Raw genomic sequence first — 25253 nt, forward strand, 5'->3', positions numbered from 1 at the left:
CGCTGTTGGCATTTATCATTGCACAAGCATTTCTTGTGAAATGCTTGTGCAATGCTGTCCCCATATTCACGGCCAATCGGCCGTTAGCGGGGGTGTCAATCATCCCGATCGGATTGGGATGATTGCAGTCTGTCACCTAAAAGGTGGTGGACAAGTTAAGCAGCAGCGGTCTTGCAAGCTGTAAACTTAGGGCAAAGAATACAGCATCAGCTGCTTGTTAAATCTACCCTTAAGTGTGGCTATAGGATATGGATTCAAACACCATACTTTGTCAGCGGCTTGTATGACACAAGTCTTTGCTGGCACAATACATAGCACTAGCAGCTCTCTGAGCAGAATCCATATTCTATAGTCACAAGTAGCATTTGTGCGCTGTTTTTTTCTGCTGTCAGACAATTTTAGGATTCTGATGATGACAAATCCTTGTCTAGCATGGAAGGTGAACTTTCATCCTCAGATTCCTCTAGGGATTCTGATAAGGATAACTGAGGACATTGCTTTTCAGTTTAAGATGGAACATCTTAGGTATTTACTTATGGAAGTTCTGAGAACTTTGGGGGTACTGGAGACTAAACCGGCTGAGGACAAACCGGTACAGAAATTAGACATCATATTTAAGCCCAAGTTACGGACCCCTGATGTCTTTCCTGTTCCCTCTCTGGTGGCTGATATAATTTCTAATGGGAGAAGCCAGGCATACCATTCTCCCCTTCTTCTACCTTTAAGAAGCTATTCCCTAAAAGGAAGCTTTTGGTCCTTTCGCCAAAATAAGATGCAGAGAAGCTCTTTCTCAAACAAGACTGAACCTGCTAGAGTTATCTTGAGACCAAATCTGGTCTAGAACAAGGCTAAGCAGCCCAAAAAGTCAGTCTCTTCAAGACTGCATGAAGGGGCGGTCCCCAAGCCGGATTAAATTCCTAGAGAGGGCAGACTAAGCCTGTTTCAAGGGGTTTGGGCTCAGTTTGTCCATGACCCTTGGGTACAGGAAATAGGTTTTCTGTCGAGAAGGCCAGAAAAGAGAATGGCTTTACTTCTATGTGTAAAGGATCTAGAGGCCAGGGGGGTAATTGTCCCTGTCCCCTTGAGGTAGCTTGGGAAAGGTTTTTACTCAAATATTTTCATTGTTCCAAAAAAGAAGGTAACTTTTCATCCTATTCTGGACAAAACGTTCCTAAAGATATTTTGAAGATCCCTTCCTTCAATATGGAAACAAACAGGTCTATACTTCCTCTAGTCCTTCAGGGAAAATTCATGACTACAGTAGACTTAAAGGACACGTACCTTCACATCCCAATCCATCAGGAACATATTCATTATCTCAGATTTGCCTTTCTGGGCAAGGATTTCCAGTTTATGGTTTGGCTTTTTTTTCTAGCTACGGCTCCAAGGGTCTTTACCAAGGTGCTGGGGGCTCTGCTAGCAGTGGTCAGACTGCAGGGCATTGCTGTGGCTCCATACTTGGACGCTATATTGGTTCAAGCTCCATCTTCACAGCGGCCACTCACACAGAGAATTAACTTTGGTATCTTCGGGTCAGGAATGGAAAGTAAATCTTGAAAAGAGTTCCCTCACTCCTCAAATGAGAGTGAGCTTACTGGGAGTCATTACATACTCAGTTCAAACTTCAATCAGCCTGTTGAAGGCTTTGATCCACTCCTTATTCATCGGTGGTTCAGTGTATGGAGGTAGTGGGTCTTATGGCGGCGGCATCAGATGCTGTGTCATTTCCTTGCTTTTATTTGCTATCTCTACAGTTGTGCATGCTAAGTAAATGGAATAGGGATCATTCAGACCTGTCTCAGGTGATAGATCTGGATCCTGTCACCAGGGATTCACTCTTGGTGGATGTCACCCAAGTCCATAGTTCGTGTTATGAGCTTCCTTTGACCATCTTGGGAGATAAAAAGCATGGATGCCAGTATATCTGGACGGTATGGGGCAATCAAAGAGGTCAAGGAGCTCATGGTCTTCACGGGAAGTGACTCTTCCCATAAATGTCCTAGAGCTAAGAGCCATCTTCAATGCCTTACAGGTGTGGGCCCAGCTGTGTTCCATCTATTCTATTCAATTTCAATCAGACAATGTCAACTTGGTGACATATGTATGTCATCAGGGGGAATCAGCAGCTCATTGGTGATCTAGGAAGTGCCACGCATCTTATCCTAGTCAGAGAGTCATCAATGCCTGATATCACCTATCCTCATTCCTGGTGTGGAGAACTGGGAGGCAGACTATCTGAGTCGCCAGGCTCTTCACTCCGAGGACTTTTTTCTTCTTAAAAGGGAAGAGTCCACAGCTGCATTTATTAGTTTTGGAAAATACAGAACCTGGCCACCAGAAGGAGACAAAGACACCCTAGCCAAAGGCTTAAATACCTCCCCCACTTCCCTCATCCCCCAGTCATTCTTTGCCTTTCGTCACAGGAGGTTGGCAGAGAAGTGTCGGAAAATTGAGGATAGTCTCTCATGGAGGGTAGTACTCTTCGTAATGGGACTGGAGTTTTAAGTAATCCTGTCAGCCTCTCAGTGAAGGCATGGAGATGCAGGGGGAGTTCTTCTGCAAAACCATCCCGACTCATATTAACAGCTCCTTGGCAATCAGTGTTGACGAGTTTCGCTGCCTGCCTTTATTCACTCAAGTCCATGTCAGAAGCGAAGCTACTATCTGTCACACTTGAAGGGCCGTGTTCCTGTTCCACAGCGTAGATTCCGGTAAGATTGTTTAATTTTTTTTTCGATATGTGAATGTGTTAATGAAACAAGGTAGGGTCCCAGTGGGACTCCTTTTATCTTAATAAGGAATCATGGGTTAATATCTCCTGAGGGGGGTTATTGAATAGGGGGGACTTTAATCATGTTTGTTATATGGTTCTATCTTCAAATGTGTAGCTATACCTAGGCTTATGGCCTTTACGGAACATAACGGCCTTCTTTTAATGACGCAATCTATCAGAATTGCGCGCCCTTTTTGTGACTGGCACGGTGCACCTTGTGGACCTTTCCTGGACTCTGTTTTCCCTTTTGGGGGGCAAATGCGGTCCTTGTCTTTGGCCGGGTACCTTCTTGGGAGTCGTGACCTGTGGGGCAGACGCCTCCGAGGTTGTTTGGGCTTGATGGACTTTAGGTCTGCGTGGTTTTTAGTTCGGCTTTGCCGGCGGTGTAACTAATGTGCAGTTACCTGGGCTCGGGTTTTTTCCCATGTTGTTTGTACTTAAATTTTAGGGTGTTGATGTTGAGTTATTCAGGCTATGGTGCCTTTCGAAGGGGCCACAGTTTGTACCCACCCGTTGTTTGCATTCAGCTAGCTTGGGTATTGTTTTCCCAAAAGTAATGAATGCAGCTGTGTACTCTTCCCTTTTAAGAAGAAAAACATAAATTATGCTTACCTGATAATTTCATTTTCTTCTGAAGGGAAGAGTCCACAGCTCCCGCCCGTGTTTTATCTATGAGGCGGCTGTAATTTTTTTGTTCTTCTGGCACCTTTTTTCACCCTTTTATTTCTCCTACTGTTCCTTGTTCCCTTGGCAGAATGACTGGGGGATGAGGGAAGTGGGGGAGGTATTTAAGCCTTTGGCTAGGGTGTCTTTGCCTCCTGGTGGCCAGGTTCTGTATTTCCCAAAAGTAATGAATGCAGCTGTGGACTCTTCCCTTCAGAAGAAAATTAAATTATCAGGTAAGCATAATTTGTTTTTATTGCACCCAAATACATTCTAACTCCATTCATCACAACCCCACAACAATATCTGCCCACTGCACCTTTATCCCTGTAAATTAAAAAATAAAGGTTCAATGAACCCAGAAACTACTTACATGAAGTCCTATTATATAATCTAAATTCTGCAGCCTTTCCTGGCAGTGAATAATGCTATGTTTAAAAATGTTTTCAAATACTGAAATATGTTTTTTTGGGTTTTTTTTGTGTGTGTGTGTGTGTTTTTAACCCTTTTGTGTCTGGCCTAAATTGTCTACATCTGAATTGAGGCTCCACACTTTTTGATTGGTTAGACATAATGTAATGAAGTTCAGTGCAGACAGTAATCTATCTTTTGTCATAGGGTCTTTATACCATCTTAAGAGGCAATAAGCAAAGGGGTTTGAGGTAACTGCATTCATAGCATAATGTCACTGTTATGTTATAGTTATAGAGGTTTCAGTGTTGAGTTTAATTACTCACAAGTAATGATTGCGACACAGCTGTCAAACCTGTCAGTATCAATAGTGTTAAAGGGACATGAAACCCAAAAAAATTCAAACGTGATTCAGTTAGATCACAAAACTTTAAAGAACTTTCCACTTTACTTCTATCTAATTTGCTTCATTCTCTTGTTGTTCTTTGATGAAGGAGCAGCAAAGCACTACAAGGAATTAGCTGAAAGCCAATGAAAAGATGCATATATTAAAAGCTGCCAATCAGCAACTTCTGAGCCTACCTAGGTACACTTTTCAGCAAAAGATAAAAACAGATCTAAACAAATGAGATAATAGAAATAAATTGGAATGTTATTTAAAATGACATGTTCTGTCTGGATCATGAAAGAAAAAAATTGTGTTTAATGTCCCTTTAAGCATATGGCCTGGACATAAGTCTAGAGGTGAAAAGTATTTTTACAGATTCATCATGTTCTCCCATTTATAACTTTTTTCCTCTATCTCCATTTTTTTGCTTGACCCAAACTATCCATTTTTCTGCAGGTGGCCGGATGGGAAGCGAAAAAGAAAGAACAGCCAATGTATGGGGAAGAGCGGCATGTCAGGTAAGAAGCTAGTGGTGTGTGTGTCTCCGTGTACAGTTAGGATAGTTGTGTGTTCTTTCATAAATGTAAATGTCTACAAACGATTTTCTCTAGGTACCTCATTGTATTTCCGGGTTAGCATTTATGGGCTTTTCATGCATGTGTATTTAGGTCCATAATGGTTGTGTTTATCGCCATGAATATTTTGTATGCATCTTCTTGTGTAAAATCTATTTCCAGAAATATATTTGATTTTGCTTATCATCTTGTTAAACCATATGTCAATTGATATTCTCTCAATACTTTCCCTAATTGCATCATAAAATATTAATCTTAAATACTAATCTTCTAATATATTTCTGTGTTACAAGTGATCAGCTGCTAGATTTAAAAAAAATGGCCATTCTTACATTCATTCACTGTCTCTTTTTTCAATATGGCTGACTCAGGCTGAGAATTTACCAGACATGTTAATGCATAATGCTTGACAGAAGAGACATTTTCAGTAAGCAAGTAGTCAGTTCTCCTAAACTCTCAATGGACTGTTGCTAAATACAAAGCAATTTGTGATTGTCCCAGAGCAATTCCCAATTTTTTAGGACAGTTAAAAATCATACATTTTAGAGCCAGATTACAAGTGGAGCGCTAATTAACGCTCGAACGTTAATTGCACAAGAAGTAAGATTTTTGCGATAGTTTGGGTTGCGCTTATATTAGGAGTTAAAAGTAAACTGTATTCGATGAGCGCAAAAAGCAGAAGTTAGAATATTGCGTTCACGTATTACCCCATAGAAATCAATGGAGAAAAAAGTGGGGTAAAAAAAACACTCTCGTGCAAACCTGATGGCATATTCTCATGTGCGCTAACCCGGCATGAAAATATGAATATTTCACATTACAATGTTCTGCACATAGCAGAATATGTTCTATTTATTCATAAATAAATATTTATATATACTGTATATACTGTTTTTTTAGTACAATATATATTTATACATATATATATATATATATACATAATTATATAAAGGTATAGATATATACAGATAAATATAGGAATATCTATTTATAAATACATATTCTATGTGCAGAAAATTGGAATGTGAAATATTTACAGTAAATACATAGTTAAAACCTTTTAATAAAAATGAATATAGCAAAGGGCTCCAATGCACTCCATAATGGTCCATAATGTTAATATATATATATATATATATATATTTATATTAAGACATGTATATGTATGTATCTCAACGTTAAAGGGACACAAAACCCCAAAAAAATTATTTCATGATTCAGCTAGAGCATGCATTTCTAAGCAACTTTCTAATGTATTCCTATTATTAATTTTTCTTTGTTCTCTTGCTATCTTTATTTGAAAAAGCAGGAATGTAAGCATAGGAGCCGACCCATTTTTGGTTCAGCACCTGGGTAGCTACTACATTTAGCCACCAATCAGCAGGCACTACCCAGGTGCTGAACCAAAAATGGGCCGGCTCCTATACATAAATGTCTGCTTTTTCAAATAAAGGTAGCAAGAGAACAAAGGAAAATTGATAATAGGAGTAAATTAGAAAGTTGCTTAAAATTGCATGCTCTATCTGATTCGTGCCCTTTTTTCCCCCCTAACACCTGAGACCTCATATCGTTGAGCCCTTATAACTTTTATGTGAAATATTTTTGTAATTTTTTTTTATATTTAATTAGATGGTGTTATTATGAGTGTAACTGTACTTTGTAATGTATTCTTTATGTGTTTTGCAAAAGTTAACCAGAGCTCTGAAGTCGCGGTAATCATTCTAGTGTAAATCGCGATTCCACTCAAATGATCCCGTTTACTTTCAACTCGTAATACGAGCGTAAGCCCGACAATCACAAAGACCCGCGATAAACCCCTTATCGCTCGTGTGCAAACATTGCTACACTTGTAATCTGGCCCATAATCCTTTAATAAGTCAATGTATTTCTCCTTTTCAAGGAACGTATTACTCAAAAATATTTAGCATGTATATGAAAGAGCAACAGTTAAATATATAGTTATTTATTTTAATTTGTTTGCCTGAAAAAGGTTATGTAAATTTAAAATGAAACTACCAGGAAATGCATGGTTATGTACAACTAAACTCACTTGCTAATATTTCTGTTTCTAAACAAAAAGGTCAAAGCTCTGTAATATACATACATATATATATATAGTTTCCAACTTTATTAAACTTGAATGTACATAAAACTCAAGATTGCTCCTTTTTATCTTTTGCCTTCCGGCTAAGGTGTTTTGTTTTAGTTCAAACAGTCCTTTTATTGTCCATATTGAATTAGAAACAACAATTTTACGTGTGATACAAAGAAAAAAAACAAACAAACAAAAAACAATTAATAATATAGCTATGTCTTTATGGATAATTTGGTGGATTAAGTGCTTTATATATATAACCTATTTCTTGATGGGATAAGAATCGTTAGAGGGAAAATATAAAGCATAGTGTAGACTCATTTTGTGTTTTCTTCTTCTCCTATCTGGTGTGTGCTTTTCAATATCTTAAAATATAAAATATCCAGATTTCTCTTCCCCAACAGGAAATGGCAAAGAGCCCAGCAAAGCTGGTCACATGATCCCTCCTAGGCTCCGCCTTCCCCAGTCATTCTCTTTGCCGTTGTACAGGCAACATCTCCACGGAGATGGCTTAGAGTTTTTTGGAAAGGCCAAGTTCATACGGTTTCAATCAGACAACATGACGACTGTTGCGTACATCAACCATCAGGGGGGAACAAGGAGTTCCCTGGCGATGGAAGAAGTGACCAAAATCATTCAATGGGCGGAGACTCACTCCTGCCACTTGTCTGCAATCCACATCCCAGGAGTGGAAAATTGGGAAGCGGATTTTCTGAGTCGTCAGACATTTCATCCGGGGGAGTGGGAACTCCATCCGGAAATCTTTGCCCAAATTACTCAATTGTGGGGCATTCCAGACATGGATCTGATGGCCTCTCGTCAGAACTTCAAGGTTCCTTGCTACGGGTCCAGATCCAGGGATCCCAAGGCGACTCTAGTAGATGCACTAGTAGCACCTTGGACCTTCAAACTAGCTTATGTATTCCCGCCGTTTCCTCTCATCCCCAGGCTGGTAGCCAGGATCAATCAGGAGAGGGCATCGGTGATCTTGATAGCTCCTGCGTGGCCACGCAGGACTTGGTATGCAGACCTGGTGAATATGTCATCGGCTCCACCATGGAAGCTACCTTTGAGACGAGACCTTCTTGTTCAAGGTCCGTTCGAACATCCGAATCTGGTCTCACTCCAACTGACTGCTTGGAGATTGAACGCTTGATCTTATCAAAGCGAGGGTTCTCAGATTCTGTCATTGATACTCTTGTTCAGGCCAGAAATCCTGTAACTAGAAAAATCTACCACAAAATATGGAAAAAATATATCTGTTGGTGTGAATCTAAAGGATTCCCTTGGGACAAGGTAAAAATTCCTAAGATTCTATCCTTTCTTCAAGAAGGTTTGGAGAAAGGATTATCTGCAAGTTCTTTGAAGGGACAGATTTCTGCCTTGTCTGTGCTACTTCACAAAAAGCTGGCAGCTGTGCCAGATGTTCAAGCCTTTGTTCAGGCTCTGGTTAGAATCAAGCCTGTTTACAAACCTTTGACTCCTCCTTGGAGTCTCAATTTAGTTCTTTCAGTTCTTCAGGGGGTTCCGTTTGAACCCTTACATTCCGTTGATATTAAGTTATTATCTTGGAAAGTTTTGTTTTTGGTTGCAATTTCTTCTGCTAGAAGAGTTTCAGAATTATCTGCTCTGCAGTGTTCTCCTCCTTATCTGGTGTTCCATGCAGATAAGGTGGTTTTACGTACTAAACCTGGTTTTCTTCCGAAAGTTGTTTCTAACAAAAACATTAACCAGGAGATAGTCGTGCCTTCTTTGTGTCCGAATCCAGTTTCAAAGAAGGAACGTTTGTTGCACAATTTGGATGTAGTTCGTGCTCTAAAATTCTATTTAGATGCTACAAAGGATTTTAGACAAACATCTTCTTTGTTTGTTGTTTATTCTGGTAAAAGGAGAGGTCAAAAAGCAACTTCTACCTCTCTCTCTTTTTGGATTAAAAGCATCATCAGATTGGCTTACGAGACTGCCGGACGGCAGCCTCCTGAAAGAATCACAGCTCATTCCACTAGGGCTGTGGCTTCCACATGGGCCTTCAAGAACGAGGCTTCTGTTGATCAGATATGTAAGGCAGCGACTTGGTCTTCACTGCACACTTTTACTAAATTTTACAAATTTGATACTTTTGCTTCTTCTGAGGCTATTTTTGGGAGAAAGGTTTTGCAAGCCGTGGTGCCTTCCATCTAGGTGACCTGATTTGCTCCCTCCCTTCATCCGTGTCCTAAAGCTTTGGTATTGGTTCCCACAAGTAAGGATGACGCCGTGGACCGGACACACCTATGTTGGAGAAAACAGAATTTATGTTTACCTGATAAATTACTTTCTCCAACGGTGTGTCCGGTCCACGGCCCGCCCTGGTTTTTTAATCAGGTCTGATAATTTATTTTCTTTAACTACAGTCACCACGGTATCATATGATTTCTCCTATGCAAATATTCCTCCTTTACGTCGGTCGAATGACTGGGGAAGGCGGAGCCTAGGAGGGATCATGTGACCAGCTTTGCTGGGCTCTTTGCCATTTCCTGTTGGGGAAGAGAATATCCCACAAGTAAGGATGACGCCGTGGACCGGACACACCGTTGGAGAAAGTAATTTATCAGGTAAACATAAATTCTGTTTTATCTCTAGTGTCCCCTACAATATAACGAAGTTTCTCATATATTAGTAAATCATAAACTTCCCTCCACCACTGTTGAACAGAAGGGCACTCACAAGTTTTCCAATTTTTGACTAATAGAGAGCTAGCCCCACTAAGCATAATTTTAAATTGCACTTTTGGGTGGCCACTAAGCCTAATGGTGATTTATTCAATAGCCATGTCATTGGATCTAAAGATAGTGTCTTATCTAGGGTCTTTTCTATTTCAGACTTTACCATAGACTAAAAGTCAAATTATAGGGCATGTCCACCACATATGTATATATCTCTTTGTTCAGCACCACATCTCCTGTATTTCATATTTTGTTTAGGGAAGATTTTGTATAACCTTTTAAGGTTAAAGTACCAGCGACAAAGGATATTTTAGTTGATTTCTAATAGCTTGGACGAAGAAGAGGACTTCATAGTGCAAGTGTACATTTGTGATGCTGTTTGAGATAGGATTATGCATCACATCTCACGTTCCTAGCTTTCTAAGTATTGTGGTATGTTGCCTGGGGGAGCTTGTTAGATAATATTGTATAACAGAGATAAAACATGTTGCAGAGAAGAATATGCTGTGCAAAGTTTTTCAAAGTTGGTTAAATCTCTCAACATGTTACTTTAGATTTATGCGTTTCAGTATAATAGACCATCTGAAGATAAGCAGTTGTTAAAATTAAGAGGACTTGAGTCCATTAGTTCCTCTCTAGTTTTGAGTTTGAATGATATATACAGATGTCTCTATGAGCTGAAGGAGAGTGAGGCTGTATCAAACATCTGGTCATTGAGATAAAGGGGTAGAGGAAATATGAGGATATAATTTTAGCGAGAAATACCAGATCATCAGAGTTTCACATATTATTGGGTTTTGAATATATTGATATTTATTCAGGTCTTGCAGAATACCTCAAGCATCTTATACATGTGAAGAATTACCTTTAATGTTATCCAGTTCCGCCCTTAATTTATGTTCAAAATGCAAAAAACAAATATACAGTAGGTTGAAGATTAATTGATGTATGGTACTTAGTTACATCTGGCATGCCTAACTCTCATTGCATTGTAGGTAGTGTCATCATTGCTTTACTTATTCTGGGATGTTTTTTGTTCCAAACAATATCACTTAGAACCTTCTGTACCTATCGGAGTTGTGCTTTAGGGAGTGGAATTGGGAGCACTTAAAATACATACAGGAGTCTCAGGGGAAAATTAATTTTTACTGTTGCTAATCTGCCCCACCAAGAGTGTTTTTTTAGCACCTAGAAGATAAATCCACTACATTGTTAAGGGAGAACATTGGTTTGTTAAGGTCAGGTGAACACCAAGATATTTTAAAGTAGGGTTGCACCGATACCATTTTTTTATGACTGAGTACAAGTACGATACTTGTTTTCAAATACTCGCCGATACCAATTACCGATACTTTTTTTATGTCATGTGACAGATTACCAAACACAATACAGACTAATTATTTAAGATTCCTTCTTTATAATTATAAAGGACTGTAATTCAAAAGACATTATGAAATAATAAAAAAGTTCACTGAACATGTTTATAATTAAAAAATATTACAATAAAATATTAAATTTAAAGGGGTGATACAATTGGGTTGTAGGGCTGAATATAACATCAATCTGACATTTGTATGGAGGTTTGACTCTAAGTTGAACAGTCTTTCACTTTCCACACTACTGCATGGGGCAGAAAGATATTTTTGGGCCATTTTAGCCAGAGCTGGAAATCTGTTTATTAACTGCCCAGTACTTCAGGGGTTTGTCTGAACGAGGTACAGTGATCTCTCCTACAATAATACAAATAACAACAATTTGTATTGGCAGAACAGTAGTAAACAATTTTACTACTATTTTTAGTTTAGTCTCCTCTCCAATTTAAAATGAAATGGGAACATGCAGTTTGAAAAAACGCCACAAGATAGCATATGGGTAGGAAGTGGAAGTATCGGTTTAAGTATCGGTGCATTTGCACGAGTACAAGTACTCATGCAAATACTTGGTATCGGTACCGATACCAATACTAGTATCGGTGCATCCCTATTTTAAAGAGTTCCTTTGCCACTCAAAATTATAAATATATTTTAAATCTGCTATATCTTTAGCTGAATGGTTTATATGTAAAATTTTAGATTTGTATTTGTTAATAAGGAAATTAGTTATTTTATGGAGATCATCAAATTCTGCTAATAAGGCTGGTATGAAAATGGTGGGTTTGATTTAGGTTAAAAGTATGTAATCTGCGAAGAGAGATGCTGTGCAAGTTAGGTTTCCTGTCGATATGTCCTAGATATCACTATTTTTATGGATTTTGGATGCTAAAGCTTCTAATAGGCGATAAAGAGCTTCCCTGTCTTGTACAATTAGTTATGGCAAATAACTAATGGTAACCTTTCTGTAGGGTGTTTCCCCATGAGGGTGTAGTATACAAAGAAAATATAGAGTTTATAACTTGACTCCTAAAATCCAATTTTAAGTAGAATAGCTTTGAGAAAACCCCAATCGACCCTATCAAAGGCTTTCTCGTCATCTGTAGATATTATGACTTGAAGGGATTTCGTGAGATATAGCATAATATGTCAAGTTTGGACTGTGTTTGTTTTCTTTTGCTTCACGTTGTACAAAACCCACTTGGTCTTTATATGTTAGATTGGTAAGGTATATATTCTAATCGCAATTTGTTTTCCAAAAATCTTAACATGAGAATTTAATAAAGATATAGGCCTATAGTTTTGACTAAATCTGGATTTTGTACCTGGTTTTGGGATGAGGATAATGTGGGCTAATACTGATAGGTTGGTGAAGTGGGTCCATGCTCCCATATCTTGAAAAAGAGATAAACATTGTGGTGCTAGTATGTCTTTATATTTTTTATAATATTCATAAGCAAATCCATCTGGTCCTGGGGATTTTTGGTTTGGGAGGGAATATGTAGTCCTGCTTACATCCTCAAGAGAAATTGGTTTGTCTAGGCTAGGGCCTCTATCTGATCTGAAGTTAATCTAGGCATTAATAGTTTAGCTAGATATTTGTTAGTTGAAGTCCCTTGAAGGGAGAGAGGCCCTGAGTATGTATGGGGGTTGTTAAAGTTATAGAGCTGGGTGTAATAATTTTGGAAGGGTTTGGCCTCGTATTGATAAGATTTATGATTTCAAGGTGCGTTTTTTTAAGACAGTTGGCAAATAGACTGCCATGCTTGTTGCCGCTTTCGTAGAACTTCACCCTCCGGGGATATGCTTGTTTTTTGTAATCTATGTGAAATGTGATATCAATCTCCCTTCTAGTATTATCAATAGGGTCTTGGAGATACCTTTTAGAGGGGTCTTTTAAAAACTGTCTTTCTAAATAATTCATTTTGTTCAAGATTGTTTCTAAATAAATATTTTTTTCTTTATGCTGCTGAGTCTGTAGCTTAATGAATTCACTCAATATTACACATTTGTGTGCTTCCCAAAGGTTACATTGTTAGTAATAGACTTTGTATTAAAATTTAAAAAATCACTGATGTTCATTTGAATAGTATTTCCAATAACAGTGCCTGTAAGTAAAAGATTATCTAATTTCCAAACAAAGTCTTTATTAGGTATATTGGGCCAAAGAAGTAGGCAGCTAACAGGAGAATGATCAGACCATGTCCTGTCATTTATCATTATAGAGTGCACCCTTGCCAGGTTGGTGACATACAAGATATGATCTATTCTTGAAAATGAGCTATGGGGATATGAGAAGAAAGTGTCATCTCTTGACGATGGATAATAAACTCGTAAAGCGCCATGAACCGCTAGAGTGTTGATGTAATGCTTGGTTTTCCTAATGGTTTGCAAAGCGACTGAGGATGTTCCTGAAGATAAAACTTAGTTGGATATAGCATAAAATTGGAATCTCCTCTCATAATCAATGGGCCTTTAGCATGTTCAAGCATCTTCCCACACAACCGTTTGTTGTTTAATATTGGGGCTGTAGTAACAAGCTAGTTTACGTGGACAATTAAATAAGAGACCAGATAGGATAATATATCTTCCCTCAGTATCTTTTATAACTTGTTGCACCTGAAAGGGAATATTCCTCCTAATAACAATACCCACTCCATTATTTTCTCTTGTTAAGTGTGTTCAGTCCAAGGGTCATCCATTACTTATGGGATATATTCTCCTTCCCAACAGGAAGTTGCAAGAGGATCACCCAAGCAGAGCTGCTATATAGCTCCTCCCCTCACATGTCATATCCAGTCATTCTCTTGCAACCCTCAACAAAGAAGGAGGTCGCGAGAGGAGCTGGAGTTTTTACTTAATTATTCTTCAATCAAAAGTTTGTTATTTTAAATGGCACCGGAGTGTGCTGTTTTTCTATCTCAGGCAGTATTTGGAAGAAGAAACTGCCTGCGTTTTCTATGATCTTAGCAGGCGTAACTAAGATCCACTGGCTGTTCTCGACATTCTGAGGAGTGGGGTAACTTCAGAAAATGGGAATAGCATGCGGAGTCTCCCGCAAATGAGGTATGTGCAGTACAATATTTTCTGGGAATGGAATTGACTATGAAAACACTGCTGTTACCCGTATGATGTAAGTACAGCCTTAAATGCAGTAGTAGTGACTGGTATCAGGCTGATAAATGTATGCACAGTAGAGTTATTTTCTAGGGACTAGACTGACTGAAAAAATACTGTTAATACTAATATAATGTGTGAGCCTTAACTGCAGTAGAAGTGACTGGTAGCAGGCTTAGTAATAACTTTACACAGCATCTGAAATGTTGTTTTTTAAAACGTTTACTGACATGTTAATCGTTTCGTGAGGTACTTTGGTGATAAATCTTTTTGGGCATGATTTTTTCCCACACGGCTAACGTATATTTCTGCATAGAAACCGTTATATCAGGTCTCCCACTGTTGTAATAGGAGTGGGAGGGACCTTTTTTAGCGCCTTGTTGCGAAGTTAATATTCTAGCACAGTCTTCCTGCTTCTTCCTCTTTGATCCAGGACGTCTCTAGAGAGCTCAGGGATCTTCAAAATTCGTTTTTGAGGGAGGTAATCAGTCACAGCAGACCTGTGACAGTGTGTTTGACTGTGATAAAAGTGTTAAATCTTAATTTGATATCCGTTTTGGGTACTGAAGGGTTAATCATCCTGTTGCTAATGGGTGCAATCCTCTGCTAATTAATACATTTAAAGAATTGTTGACTATAACTGAACTAGTTCTTTGTTATTCAATTGTGTTTTTTAAAAAAAACGCTGCAGCGTTTTTTATATTGCTTGTAAACTTATTGAAGTAATTTCCAAGCTTGCTAGCTTCATTGCTAGTCTGTTTAAACATGTCTGATACAGAGGAATCTGCTTGTTCATTATGTTTAAAAGCCGATGTGGAGCCCAATAGAAATATGTGTACCAATTGTATTGATATTACTTTGAATAAAAGTCAATCTGTACCGATAAAGAAATTATCACCAGACAACGAGGGGGAAGTTATGCCGTCTAACTCTCCTCACGTGTCAGTACCTTCGTCTCCCGCTCGGGAGGTGCGTAAGATTGAGGCGCCAAGTACATCAAGGCCCTTACAAATCACTTTACATGATATGGCTAATGTTATGAAAGAAGTATTATACAATATGCCCGAGTTAAGAGGCAAGCGCGACAGCTCTGGGTTAAGGACAGAGCGCGCCGATGACACGAGAGCCATGTCTGATACTGCGTCACAATTTGCAGAACATGAGGACGGAGAGCTTCATTCTGTGGGTGACGGTTCTGATTCGGGGAGACCGGATTCAGAAATTTCAAATTTTAAATTTAAGCTTGAGAACCTCCGCGTGTTGCTAGGGGAGGTGTTAGCGGCTTTGAATGATTGTGACACGGTGGCAATCCCAGAGAAATTATGTAGGCTGGATAAATACTATGCGGTACCGGTGTGTACTGACATTTTTCCTATACCAAAGAGGCTTACAGAGATTATTAGCAAGGAGTGGGATAGACCCGGTGTGCCTTTTTCCCCTCCTCCGATTTTTAGAAAAATGTTCCCTATAGACGCCACCACACGAGACTTATGGCAGACGGTCCCTAAGGTGGAGGGAGCAGTTTCTACTTTAGCCAAGCGTACCACTATACCGGTGGAGGATAGCTGTGCTTTCTCAGATCCAATGGATAAAAAATTAGAGGGTTACCTTAAGAAAATGTTTGTTCAACAAGGTTTTATATTACAGCCTCTTGCATGCATTGCGCCTGTCACTGCTGCAGCGGCATTCTGGTTTGAGTCTCTGGAAGAGGTGATTCGCACAGCACCATTGGATGAATCTTTGAGCAAGATTAGAACCCTTAAGCTGGCTAATGCGTTTGTTTCGGATGCCGTAGTGCATTTAACCAAACTTACGGCTAAGAATTCCGGATTCGCCATACAGTCGCGCAGAGCGCTATGGCTTAAATCCTGGTCAGCAGATGTAACTTCTAAGTCTAAACTACTAAAAATTCCTTTCAAAGGGCAGACCTTATTCGGTCCCGGCTTGAAGGAAATTATTGCTGACATTACTGGAGGTAAGGGCCACACCCTTCCTCAGGACAGGGCCAAATCAAAGGCCAAACAGTCTAATTTTCGTGCCTTTCGTAATTTCAAGGCAGGAGCAGCATCAACTTCCTCCGCTCCAAAACAAGAAGGAGCTACTGCTCGTTACAGACAGGGTTGGAAAGGCAACCAGTCATGGAACAAGGGCAAGCAGGCCAGAAAGCCTACTTCCGCCCCTAAGACAGCATGAAGACAGGGCCCCCTTTCCGAAGACGGATCTAGTGGGGGCAGACTTTCTCTCTTCGCCCAGGCTTGGGCAAGAGATGTACAGGATCCCTGGACGTTGGAGATTATATCTCAGGGATACCTTCTGGATTTCAAAACTTCTCCTCCACAAGGGAGGTTTCATCTGTCAAGGTTATCAACAAACCTAGTAAAGAAAGAGGCATTTCTACAATGTGTACAAGACCTCTTAGTGATGGGAGTGATCCACCCAGTTCCGCGAATGGAACAGGGGCAAGGGTTTTATTCAAATCTGTTTGTGGTTCCCAAGAAAGAGGGAACCTTCAGACCAATCTTAGACTTAAAAATCTTAAACAAATTCCTAAGGGTTCCATCGTTCAAGATGGAAACCATTCGGACCATCCTACCCATGATCCAAGAGGGTCAATATATGACCACAGTGGACTTAAAGGATGCCTACCTTCACATACCGATTCACAAAGATCATTATCGGTACCTAAGGTTTGCCTTTCTAGACAGGCATTACCAGTTTGTAGCTCTTCCCTTCGGGTTGGCTACGGCCCCGAGAATTTTTACAAAGGTTCTGGGCTCGTTTCTGGCGGTACTAAGACCGCGAGGCATAGCGGTGGCTCCGTACCTAGACGACATTCTGATACAAGCGTCAAGTTTTCAAAATGCAAAGTCTCATACAGAGATAGTTCTAGGATTTCTGAGGTCGCATGGGTGGAAAGTGAACGTGGAAAAGAGTAATCTGTTACCACTAACAAGGGTCCCTTTTCTAGGGACTCATATAGATTCTGTAGAGATGAAGATTTACCTGACGGAGTCCAGGTTATCAAAGATTCTCAATGCTTGCCGTGTACTTCACTCCATTCCAAGCCCATCAGTAGCTCAGTGCATGGAAGTAATCGGCTTAATGGTCGCGGCAATGGACATAGTGCCATTTGCGCACCTACATCTCAGACCGCTGCAACTATGCATGCTAAGTCAATGGAACGGGGATTACTCAGATCTGTACCCTTTGCTAAACCTGGACCAGGAGACCAGAGATTCTCTTCTCTGGTGGTTGTCACGGGTTCATCTGTCCAAAGGAATGACTTTTCGCAGACCAGATTGGACGATTGTAACAACAGATGCCAGCCTACTAGGCTGGGGAGCAGTCTGGAACTCCCTGAAGGCTCAGGGATTGTGGACTCAGGAGGAGAGCCTCCTCCCGATAAACATTCTAGAATTAAGAGCAATATTCAATGCTCTTCTAGCTTGGCCTCAGTTAGCAACACTGAGGTTCATCAGATTTCAGTCGGACAACATCACGACTGTGGTTTACATCAATCATCAAGGGGGAACCAGGAGTTCCCTAGCGATGTTGGAAGTCTCGAAGATAATTCGCTGGGCAGAGTCTCACTCTTGCCACCTGTCAGCGATCTACATCCCAGGCGTGGAGAACTGGGAGGCGGATTTTCTAAGTCGCCAGACCTTTCATCCGGGGGAGTGGGAACTCCACCCGGAGGTATTTCCTCAACTAATTCGTCGTTGGGGCAAACCGGATCTGGATCTCATGGCATCTCGCCAGAACGCCAAGCTTCCTTGTTATGGATCCAGGTCCAGGGACCCGGGTGCGGTGCTGGTAGATGCACTAGCAGCCCCTTGGGTTTTCAACATAGCTTATGTGTTTCCACCTTTTCCGTTGCTACCTCGACTGATTGCCAGGATCAAACAGGAGAGAGCATCGGTGATTCTGAAAGCGCCTGCGTGGCCACGCAGGACCTGGTATGCAGACCTAGTGGACATGTCGTCCTGTCCACCATGGTCCCTACCCCTGAGGCAGGACCTTCTAATTCAGGGTCCTTTCAACCATCCAAACCTAATTTCTCTGAGGCTGACTGCTTGGAAATTGAACGCTTGATTCTATCAAAGCGTGGGTTTTCGGATTCGGTTATTGATACATTAATACAGGCTCGGAAACCTGTTACCAGAAAAATTTACACAAGATATGGCGTAAATATTTATATTGGTGTGAATCCAAGAGTTACTCATGGAGTAAGGTTAGGATTCCTAGGATATTGTCTTTTCTACAAGAGGGTTTAGAAAAGGGCTTATCCGCTAGTTCACTAAAGGGACAGATTTCTGCTCTGTCTATTCTTTTACACAAGCGTCTGGCAGAGAATCCAGACGTCCAGGCTTTTTGTCAGGCTTTGGCTAGGATTAAGCCTGTGTTTAAAACTGTTGCTCCTCCGTGGAGCTTAAACTTGGTTCTTAAAGTTCTTCAGGGTGTTCCGTTTGAACCCCTTCATTCCATTGATATTAAGCTTTTATCTTGGAAAGTTCTGTTTTTGATGGCTATTTCCTCGGCTCGAAGAGTCTCTGAGTTATCTGCCTTACATTGTGATTCTCCTTATCTGATCTTTCATTCAGACAAGGTAGTCCTGCGTACTAAACCTGGGTTTTTACCTAAGGTTGTTTCTAACAGGAATATCAATCAAGAGATTGTTGTTCCATCGTTATGCCCTAATCCTTCTTCAAAGAAGGAACGTCTTTTGCATAATCTAGACGTGGTTCGTGCCCTGAAGTCCTACTTACAGGCAACTAAAGATTTTCGACAAACTTCTTCTCTGTTTGTCGTTTACTCTGGACAGAGGAGAGGTCAAAAGGCTTCGGCTACCTCTCTCTCTTTTTGACTTCATAGCATAATACGCTTAGCCTACGAGACTGCTGGACAGCAGCCTCCTGAAAAAATTACAGCTCATTCCACTAGAGCTGTGGCTTCCACCTGGGCCTTTAAGAATGAGGCCTCTGTTGAACAGATTTGCAAGGCTGCAACTTGGTCTTCACTTCATACTTTTTCCAAATTTTACAAATTTGACACTTTTGCTGTTTTTGGGAGAAAGGTTCTACAGGCAGTGGTTCCTTCTGTTTAATGTTCCTGCCTTGTCCCTCCCATCATCCGTGTACTTTAGCTTTGGTATTGGTACCCCATAAGTAATGGATGACCCGTGGACTGAACACACTTAACAAAAGAAAACATAATTTATGCTTACCTGATAAATTTATTTCTCTTGTAGTGTGTTCAGTCCACGGCCCGCCCTGCCTTTTTGAGGCAGGTTCTAAATTTTAAATTATAACTCCAGTCACCACTGCACCCTATAGTTTCTCCTTTCTCGTCTTGTTTCGGTCGAATGACTGGATATGACATGTGAGGGGAGGAGCTATATAGCAGCTCTGCTTGGGTGATCCTCTTGCAACTTCCTGTTGGGAAGGAGAATATATCCCATAAGTAATGGATGACCCGTGGACTGAACACACTACAAGAGAAATAAATTTATCAGGTAAGCATAAATTATGTTTTTCACTCTGCTTGAGGAGTAATAGCTGGGGTAAAATTTGTAATGGAACACTTTACGTTTCCCTTTTCTAAAGTGGGTCTCCTGGAAAAAAATAATAATAATGGCATTAATAGGTTAAAAACTTGACTTTGAGTATCATGTCTCTTTTACTTCCAATATACTTCTGTATAGCCAAAAGTATATGGACATCTAGTTATTGAGTCAAGGTGTTTCTGCCGCACACATTGCTAACAGATGCATAAAAGCTATTAAATCTCCATGTACAAACATTGACAGTACAGTGGGTCGTATTGAAGAGCTCAGTGACTTGAAATATGGCACTAAAAAACAGATGAAGGTGACACACTTTCAATACAAGAAACCTTTAAAAGAAGAGCAACGTTTCGGGGTAGCTTGAGAAAGGGACAGGAGTCCTGAAACGTTGCTCTTCTATTAAAGGTTTCTTTTATTGAAAGTGTGCCACCTTCATCTGTTGTTTCTTGCTATTTGTGGAGGTCATCAGAGGGAGGCCTGGAAGGTGTGTCACCTAACTCACTGAATTTGTGTAGGCTGTGGCCATTGGATGTGTGCTGATCCTACATGCTGCTTATTAAAATATGGCACTGTCATAGGATGCCACTTTTTTTTACAAGTCAGTTCATTGAGTTTGTGCTCAACTAGATCTGCTTCAAACAATTGTAAGTGATATTATTCTGATGTGGAAGCATCTAAGAGCAACAACAGCTTATACGTGAAGTGGTAGCAATTGCCTGTCATCTGTTGCATCACTCACTCCAAACTGCCTATTGAAGCGTCTTCAGCAAAAGAACTGTGTGCTTTGGGAGCTTCATGAAAATGGTTTTCCATGGCTGAGCAGCTGTACACAGGCCTCTCATCAACATGCGCATAGCCAAGCTTTATCTGGGGTGTTGTAAAGCACGCTGCTACTGGACTATGGAGCAATGGAAGTGTTTTCTTTGGAGTGATGAATTATGCTTCACTATCTAGCAGTCTTATGGAAGAATCTGGGTTTGGTGGATGCCAGGAAAATGCTACCTATCGGAATGCATTGTGTCTATGTATTACATGGCGTGCAGACAACTTCTCAACTGCCTGTATGCATCATTACACACTCCGCTGAGTGTGTAATGTGCTGTCCTTCACTCGCGCGACCATCAATCACTGAGAGCGTGCAACCTCTCAGTGATTTCTCTTCGACACCTCAGCAAAGAGTGTAAGAAGCAGCAGTCTCAGTCTAATGACCGCTGCATCTTACATTGCAGGAAGCAGACTCACATGTGCAAACCTGCCCTGCAAGGGCTCCGGAGCAGATTACGCTGCTTTGTACATGGAGCCCATAGTGTGTACCTTAAACTTTGGTGGAGGATAGATAGTGGTCTGGAACTTTTTTTCAGGATTTGGGCTAAGCCCTTTAGTTCCAGTGATGGATAATATTAGTGCTACAGGAAACAAAGACATTTTAAAAAACTTTCGGGCAGCAGTTTGGGAAAGTCCCTTTCCTGGGACTTTGCCTCTGTGCACAAAGGAAGGTCCATGAAGACATGGTTTGACAAGTTTGTTGTGAAGGAATTTGAGTGGCCTTCCTAGAGTCCGGACCTCAACCATATTGACCACCTTTTGGATAAATGGGAACACTGTGACCCAGACCTTCTCGTCCAACATCAGTGCCTGACCTCACAAATACTCTTATCACTGAATAGGCACATATTTCCCCAGACATACTCCAAATTCTTGTAGAAAGCCTTTTTAGAAGAGTGGCAGCCACAAAGAGAGGGGGGCAACTCCATATTGCCATTTTGTTTTGGAATGGGATGTTCAACAAGCATACACATACTTTTGGCCATATAGTGTGTGTATGTATGTGTATACATAATAAACAAAAAAACAAATGTATATATATATATATATATATATATATATATATATATGTGTGTGTGTGTTTGTAATATTAAAATCCAAATGTATTTATTCATAAGCATTTTCCTATTTTTAGCTTTCAATATTCAGATAGCAGAAGGCTATACAGCCTATTACTTTCTTGGAATTCCTTCTCCTACATATACCCCTCCTCTTGTTTTATACTGCAGATTAAGAATTTGATAAAGGTATTTGATACCTAACAGTCATTCAGGACTGCCTGCAAGTATGTGGTGGTCTTGTATAGGCCAGTGTGTGAGAGAATTCCCTGAAGAGACTTCCAGGGATATCTGGATTGTGGTAAAGCTCCCAGAGGTCACCACCATTTGTCGCTACTGTTTTCAGTATAAATTTGACAGAGCAGGCAAGGGGCATGTTGGAGGAGGATTCAGCGGATCATAACTAGACCCCTGCATTCTGTGTTTTACCTGACATACAGCAGCTTTAAGACAGCCAAAACTCAGTGTGGATAATAAAAAATAAGTTATCATCCACTTTACACCTCATTACAACCAACCTATCTCCTTGCCCTGGCACAATTAACTCTAACCTGATCCACTTAAACCCAATCCCCCTCCCAAGTGATCCTCGTAACCTCTGCAACCCTCAAAGGAATTTCTTTCTTCAACCTTTACCACTCGCAGGTCCTCCTCATCAGTTAGCTCCAAAGTGTGATTAAAACGTCTTACCTAATAAAGTAATTAGGTAGTACTGATTTGAAAAATGTCATCAGTCATGAGAATGAGCACTATATAGACTGTCATTTTTCATGAAGAGGATAACAAATGTCATTGCACTTGGAAGCACACTTTGTTTCTGTTCCTCCTTTGCTACATGTGTGTTTTTCCTCACCTAAAGAACAACACACTGCCATGCACTTGTTGCCAAGTGGTTTTGACACAGATCTTCTTCTGTTGTCTCTGGCTCATAGAAGGGTTCAGATTCTGGGTCCACTTGTAGAAGCAGTTACTCTTCTGATTCTTACTCTTTTCATTATAATAGGAAGCTCAGGATTGTGAGTTTTGCTTTAGCATGAACGTTTAAGAAGTTTATCTCTACTGACAAATTGTTTAAGGCAAAGATTAGAGGGCATATAGTATTTCCTATTCCTTCCATGGATAATTTATCTTAAGAGAATCTGCTTTAAGATTCGGCGTGCCCAGCAGAATAGAGTCAATGGTAATTTGCTCAAGTTCCTTATCTTTTATCACAGGATGAATTTATTTACCAAAATTGATAGCTCTGACCTCATTTCCTTGTTATCCTGAGCCTGAAGAAAAAAGGACTTTGACAGAGATATTGCTCTTGTAGGCCTAGTACAGCAAAGCCCTGTCACCATATTTGGGTTATTTTCTACTATTGGTATGTGGGAATTACTAGGCTTCCATTTTCAGTCCATTGATTCTCAAGCTCCACCAAGATGGCAGTGTTAAGTGTTTGTCCATCAGTTGCTTGTAAATTAAAGTGTATGCACTTACGGCTAGATTACGAGTCTTGCGTTAGGCTTAAAGGACCAGTCAACACATTAGATTTGCATAAACAACAAATGTAAGATAACAAGACAATGCAATAGCACTTAGTCTGAACTTCAAATGAGTAGTAGATTTTTTAATAACAAATTTCAAAGTTATGCATATTTCCACTCCCCTTGTACCATGTGATAGCAATCAGCCAATCACAAATGCATATACGTATAGTCTGTGAATTCTTGTACATGCTCAGTAGGATCTGGTGACTCAAAAATTGTAAATATAAAAGACTGCACATTTTTTTTAATGGAAGTAAATTGGAAAGTTGTTTAAATTACATGCTGTATCTGATTCATGAAAATTTAATTTAACCTGAGTGTCCCTTTAAAAAGCAGCTTTGGCCGGTCCCGACGCTGCTTTTTAACGCCCGCTGGTATTACGAGTCTTGCAGGTACAGGTGTACCGCTCACATTTTTGGCCAGACTCGGAAATACCGCAAATCCACTTACGTCAATTGCGTATCCTATTTTTTAATGGGACTTGCATAGTGCCGGTATTATGAGTCTGCCAAAAAGTGAGCGGTAGACCCTCTCCTGTCAAGACTGGTACCGCATTTAAAAGTCAGTAGTTAAGAGTTTTACACTACAACGCTGTAGCATAAAACTCTTAACTAAAGTGCTAAAAAGTACACTAACACCCATAAACTACCTATTAACCCCTAAACAGAGGTCCCCCCACATCGCAAACACTTAAAAAAAATAATTTTAACCCCTAATCTGCCAAACCGGACATTGCCTCCACTATAATAAATATATTAACCCCTAAACGCCGCACTCCCGCCTCATTAACACTAGTTACATTTTATTAACCTCTAATCTGCCGTCCCTAACATCGCCGACACCTACCTACATTTATTAACCCCTAATCTGCCACCCCCAACATCGCCGCTACTATATTAAAGTTATTAACCCCTTAATCTAAGTCTAACCCTATAACCCCCCTAACTTAAATATAATTTAAATAAATATAAATAAAATAACTATCAACTAAATTATTCCTATTTAAAACTAAATACCTATAAAATAAACCCTAAGCTAGCTACAATATAACTAATAGTTTCATTGTAGCTAGCTTAGGGTTTATTTTTATTTTACAGGCAAGTTTGTACTTATTTTAACTACAATAGTTATTAAATAGTTATTAACTATTTAATAACTACCTAGCTAAAATAAAGACAAAAGTACTTGTAAAATAAAACCTAACCTAAGTTACAATTACACCTAACACTACAACTATAATTAAATTAATTCCCTAAATTAAATAAAATTATCTAAAGTACAAAAAAACCCCACTAAATGACAGAAAATAATAAAAAAAAATTACAAGATTTTTAAACTAATTACACCTAATCTAATCTCCCTAACAAAATAACCCCCCCCCCCCCCAATGAAAAAGCCCTACCCTACAATAAATTACAAATAGCCCTTAAGGGGCTAATTACAAATAGCCCTTTTGCGGTGCATTGCCCCAAAGTAATCAGCTCTTTTACCTGTAAAAAAAATTACAAATCCCCACCCCAACATTAAAACCCACCACCCATACAACCAACCCACCCACCCAATCCCCCCTTAAAAAAACCTAACACTAACTCCCTGAAGATCACCCTACCGGGAGACGTCTTCATCCAACCGGGCAGAAGTGATCCTCCAGACGGGCAGAATCTATCTTCATCCATCCGACGCAAAGCGGCTCCAGCTTCAAGACATCCGACGCGGACCATCCTCTTCATCCGGAGTCTTCTTACTGAGTGAAGGTACCTTTAAGTGACGTCATCCAAGATGGCGTCCCTTCAATTCCGATTGGCTGATAGAATTCTATCAGCCAATCGGAATGTCTTGAAGATGGACCCGCTCCGCGCCGGATGGATAAAGATAGAAGATGCCGTCTGGATGAAGACTTCTGCCCGTCTGGAGGACCACTAATTCCCAGCTTGGATGAAGACTTCTGCCCGTCTGGAGGACCACTTCTGCCCAGTTGGATGAAGACGTCTGCCGGTAGGGTGATCTTCAGGGGGTTAGTGTTAGGTTTTTTGTTAAGGGGGGATTGGGTGGGTTTTAGAGTAGGGTTGGTTGTGTGGGTGGTGGGTTTTAATGTTGGGGGGGATTTGTAATTTTTTTTACAGGTAAAAGAGCTGATTACTTTGGGGCAATGCCCCGCAAAAGGCCCTTTCAAGGGCTATT

At 40.2% G+C, this 25253-nt stretch overlaps 1 protein-coding gene across 6 annotated transcripts in view; it reads left to right on the forward strand.

Moving 5' to 3' along the window:
• THRA (thyroid hormone receptor alpha) overlaps positions 1–25253 on the forward strand; it is a 672980-nt gene that overhangs the window by 534290 nt on the left and 113437 nt on the right. For all 6 annotated transcript variants that reach the window (XM_053698205.1, XM_053698250.1, XM_053698223.1 and 3 more), the window contains one exon: positions 4692–4753. In XM_053698205.1, the coding sequence (XP_053554180.1) occupies positions 4692–4753 (62 nt within the window). The remainder of the gene's footprint in view (positions 1–4691; positions 4754–25253) is intronic.

Source organism: Bombina bombina, chromosome 1, assembly GCF_027579735.1.
Source record: "Bombina bombina isolate aBomBom1 chromosome 1, aBomBom1.pri, whole genome shotgun sequence".
In the NCBI taxonomy this organism is placed as follows: domain Eukaryota; kingdom Metazoa; phylum Chordata; class Amphibia; order Anura; family Bombinatoridae; genus Bombina; species Bombina bombina.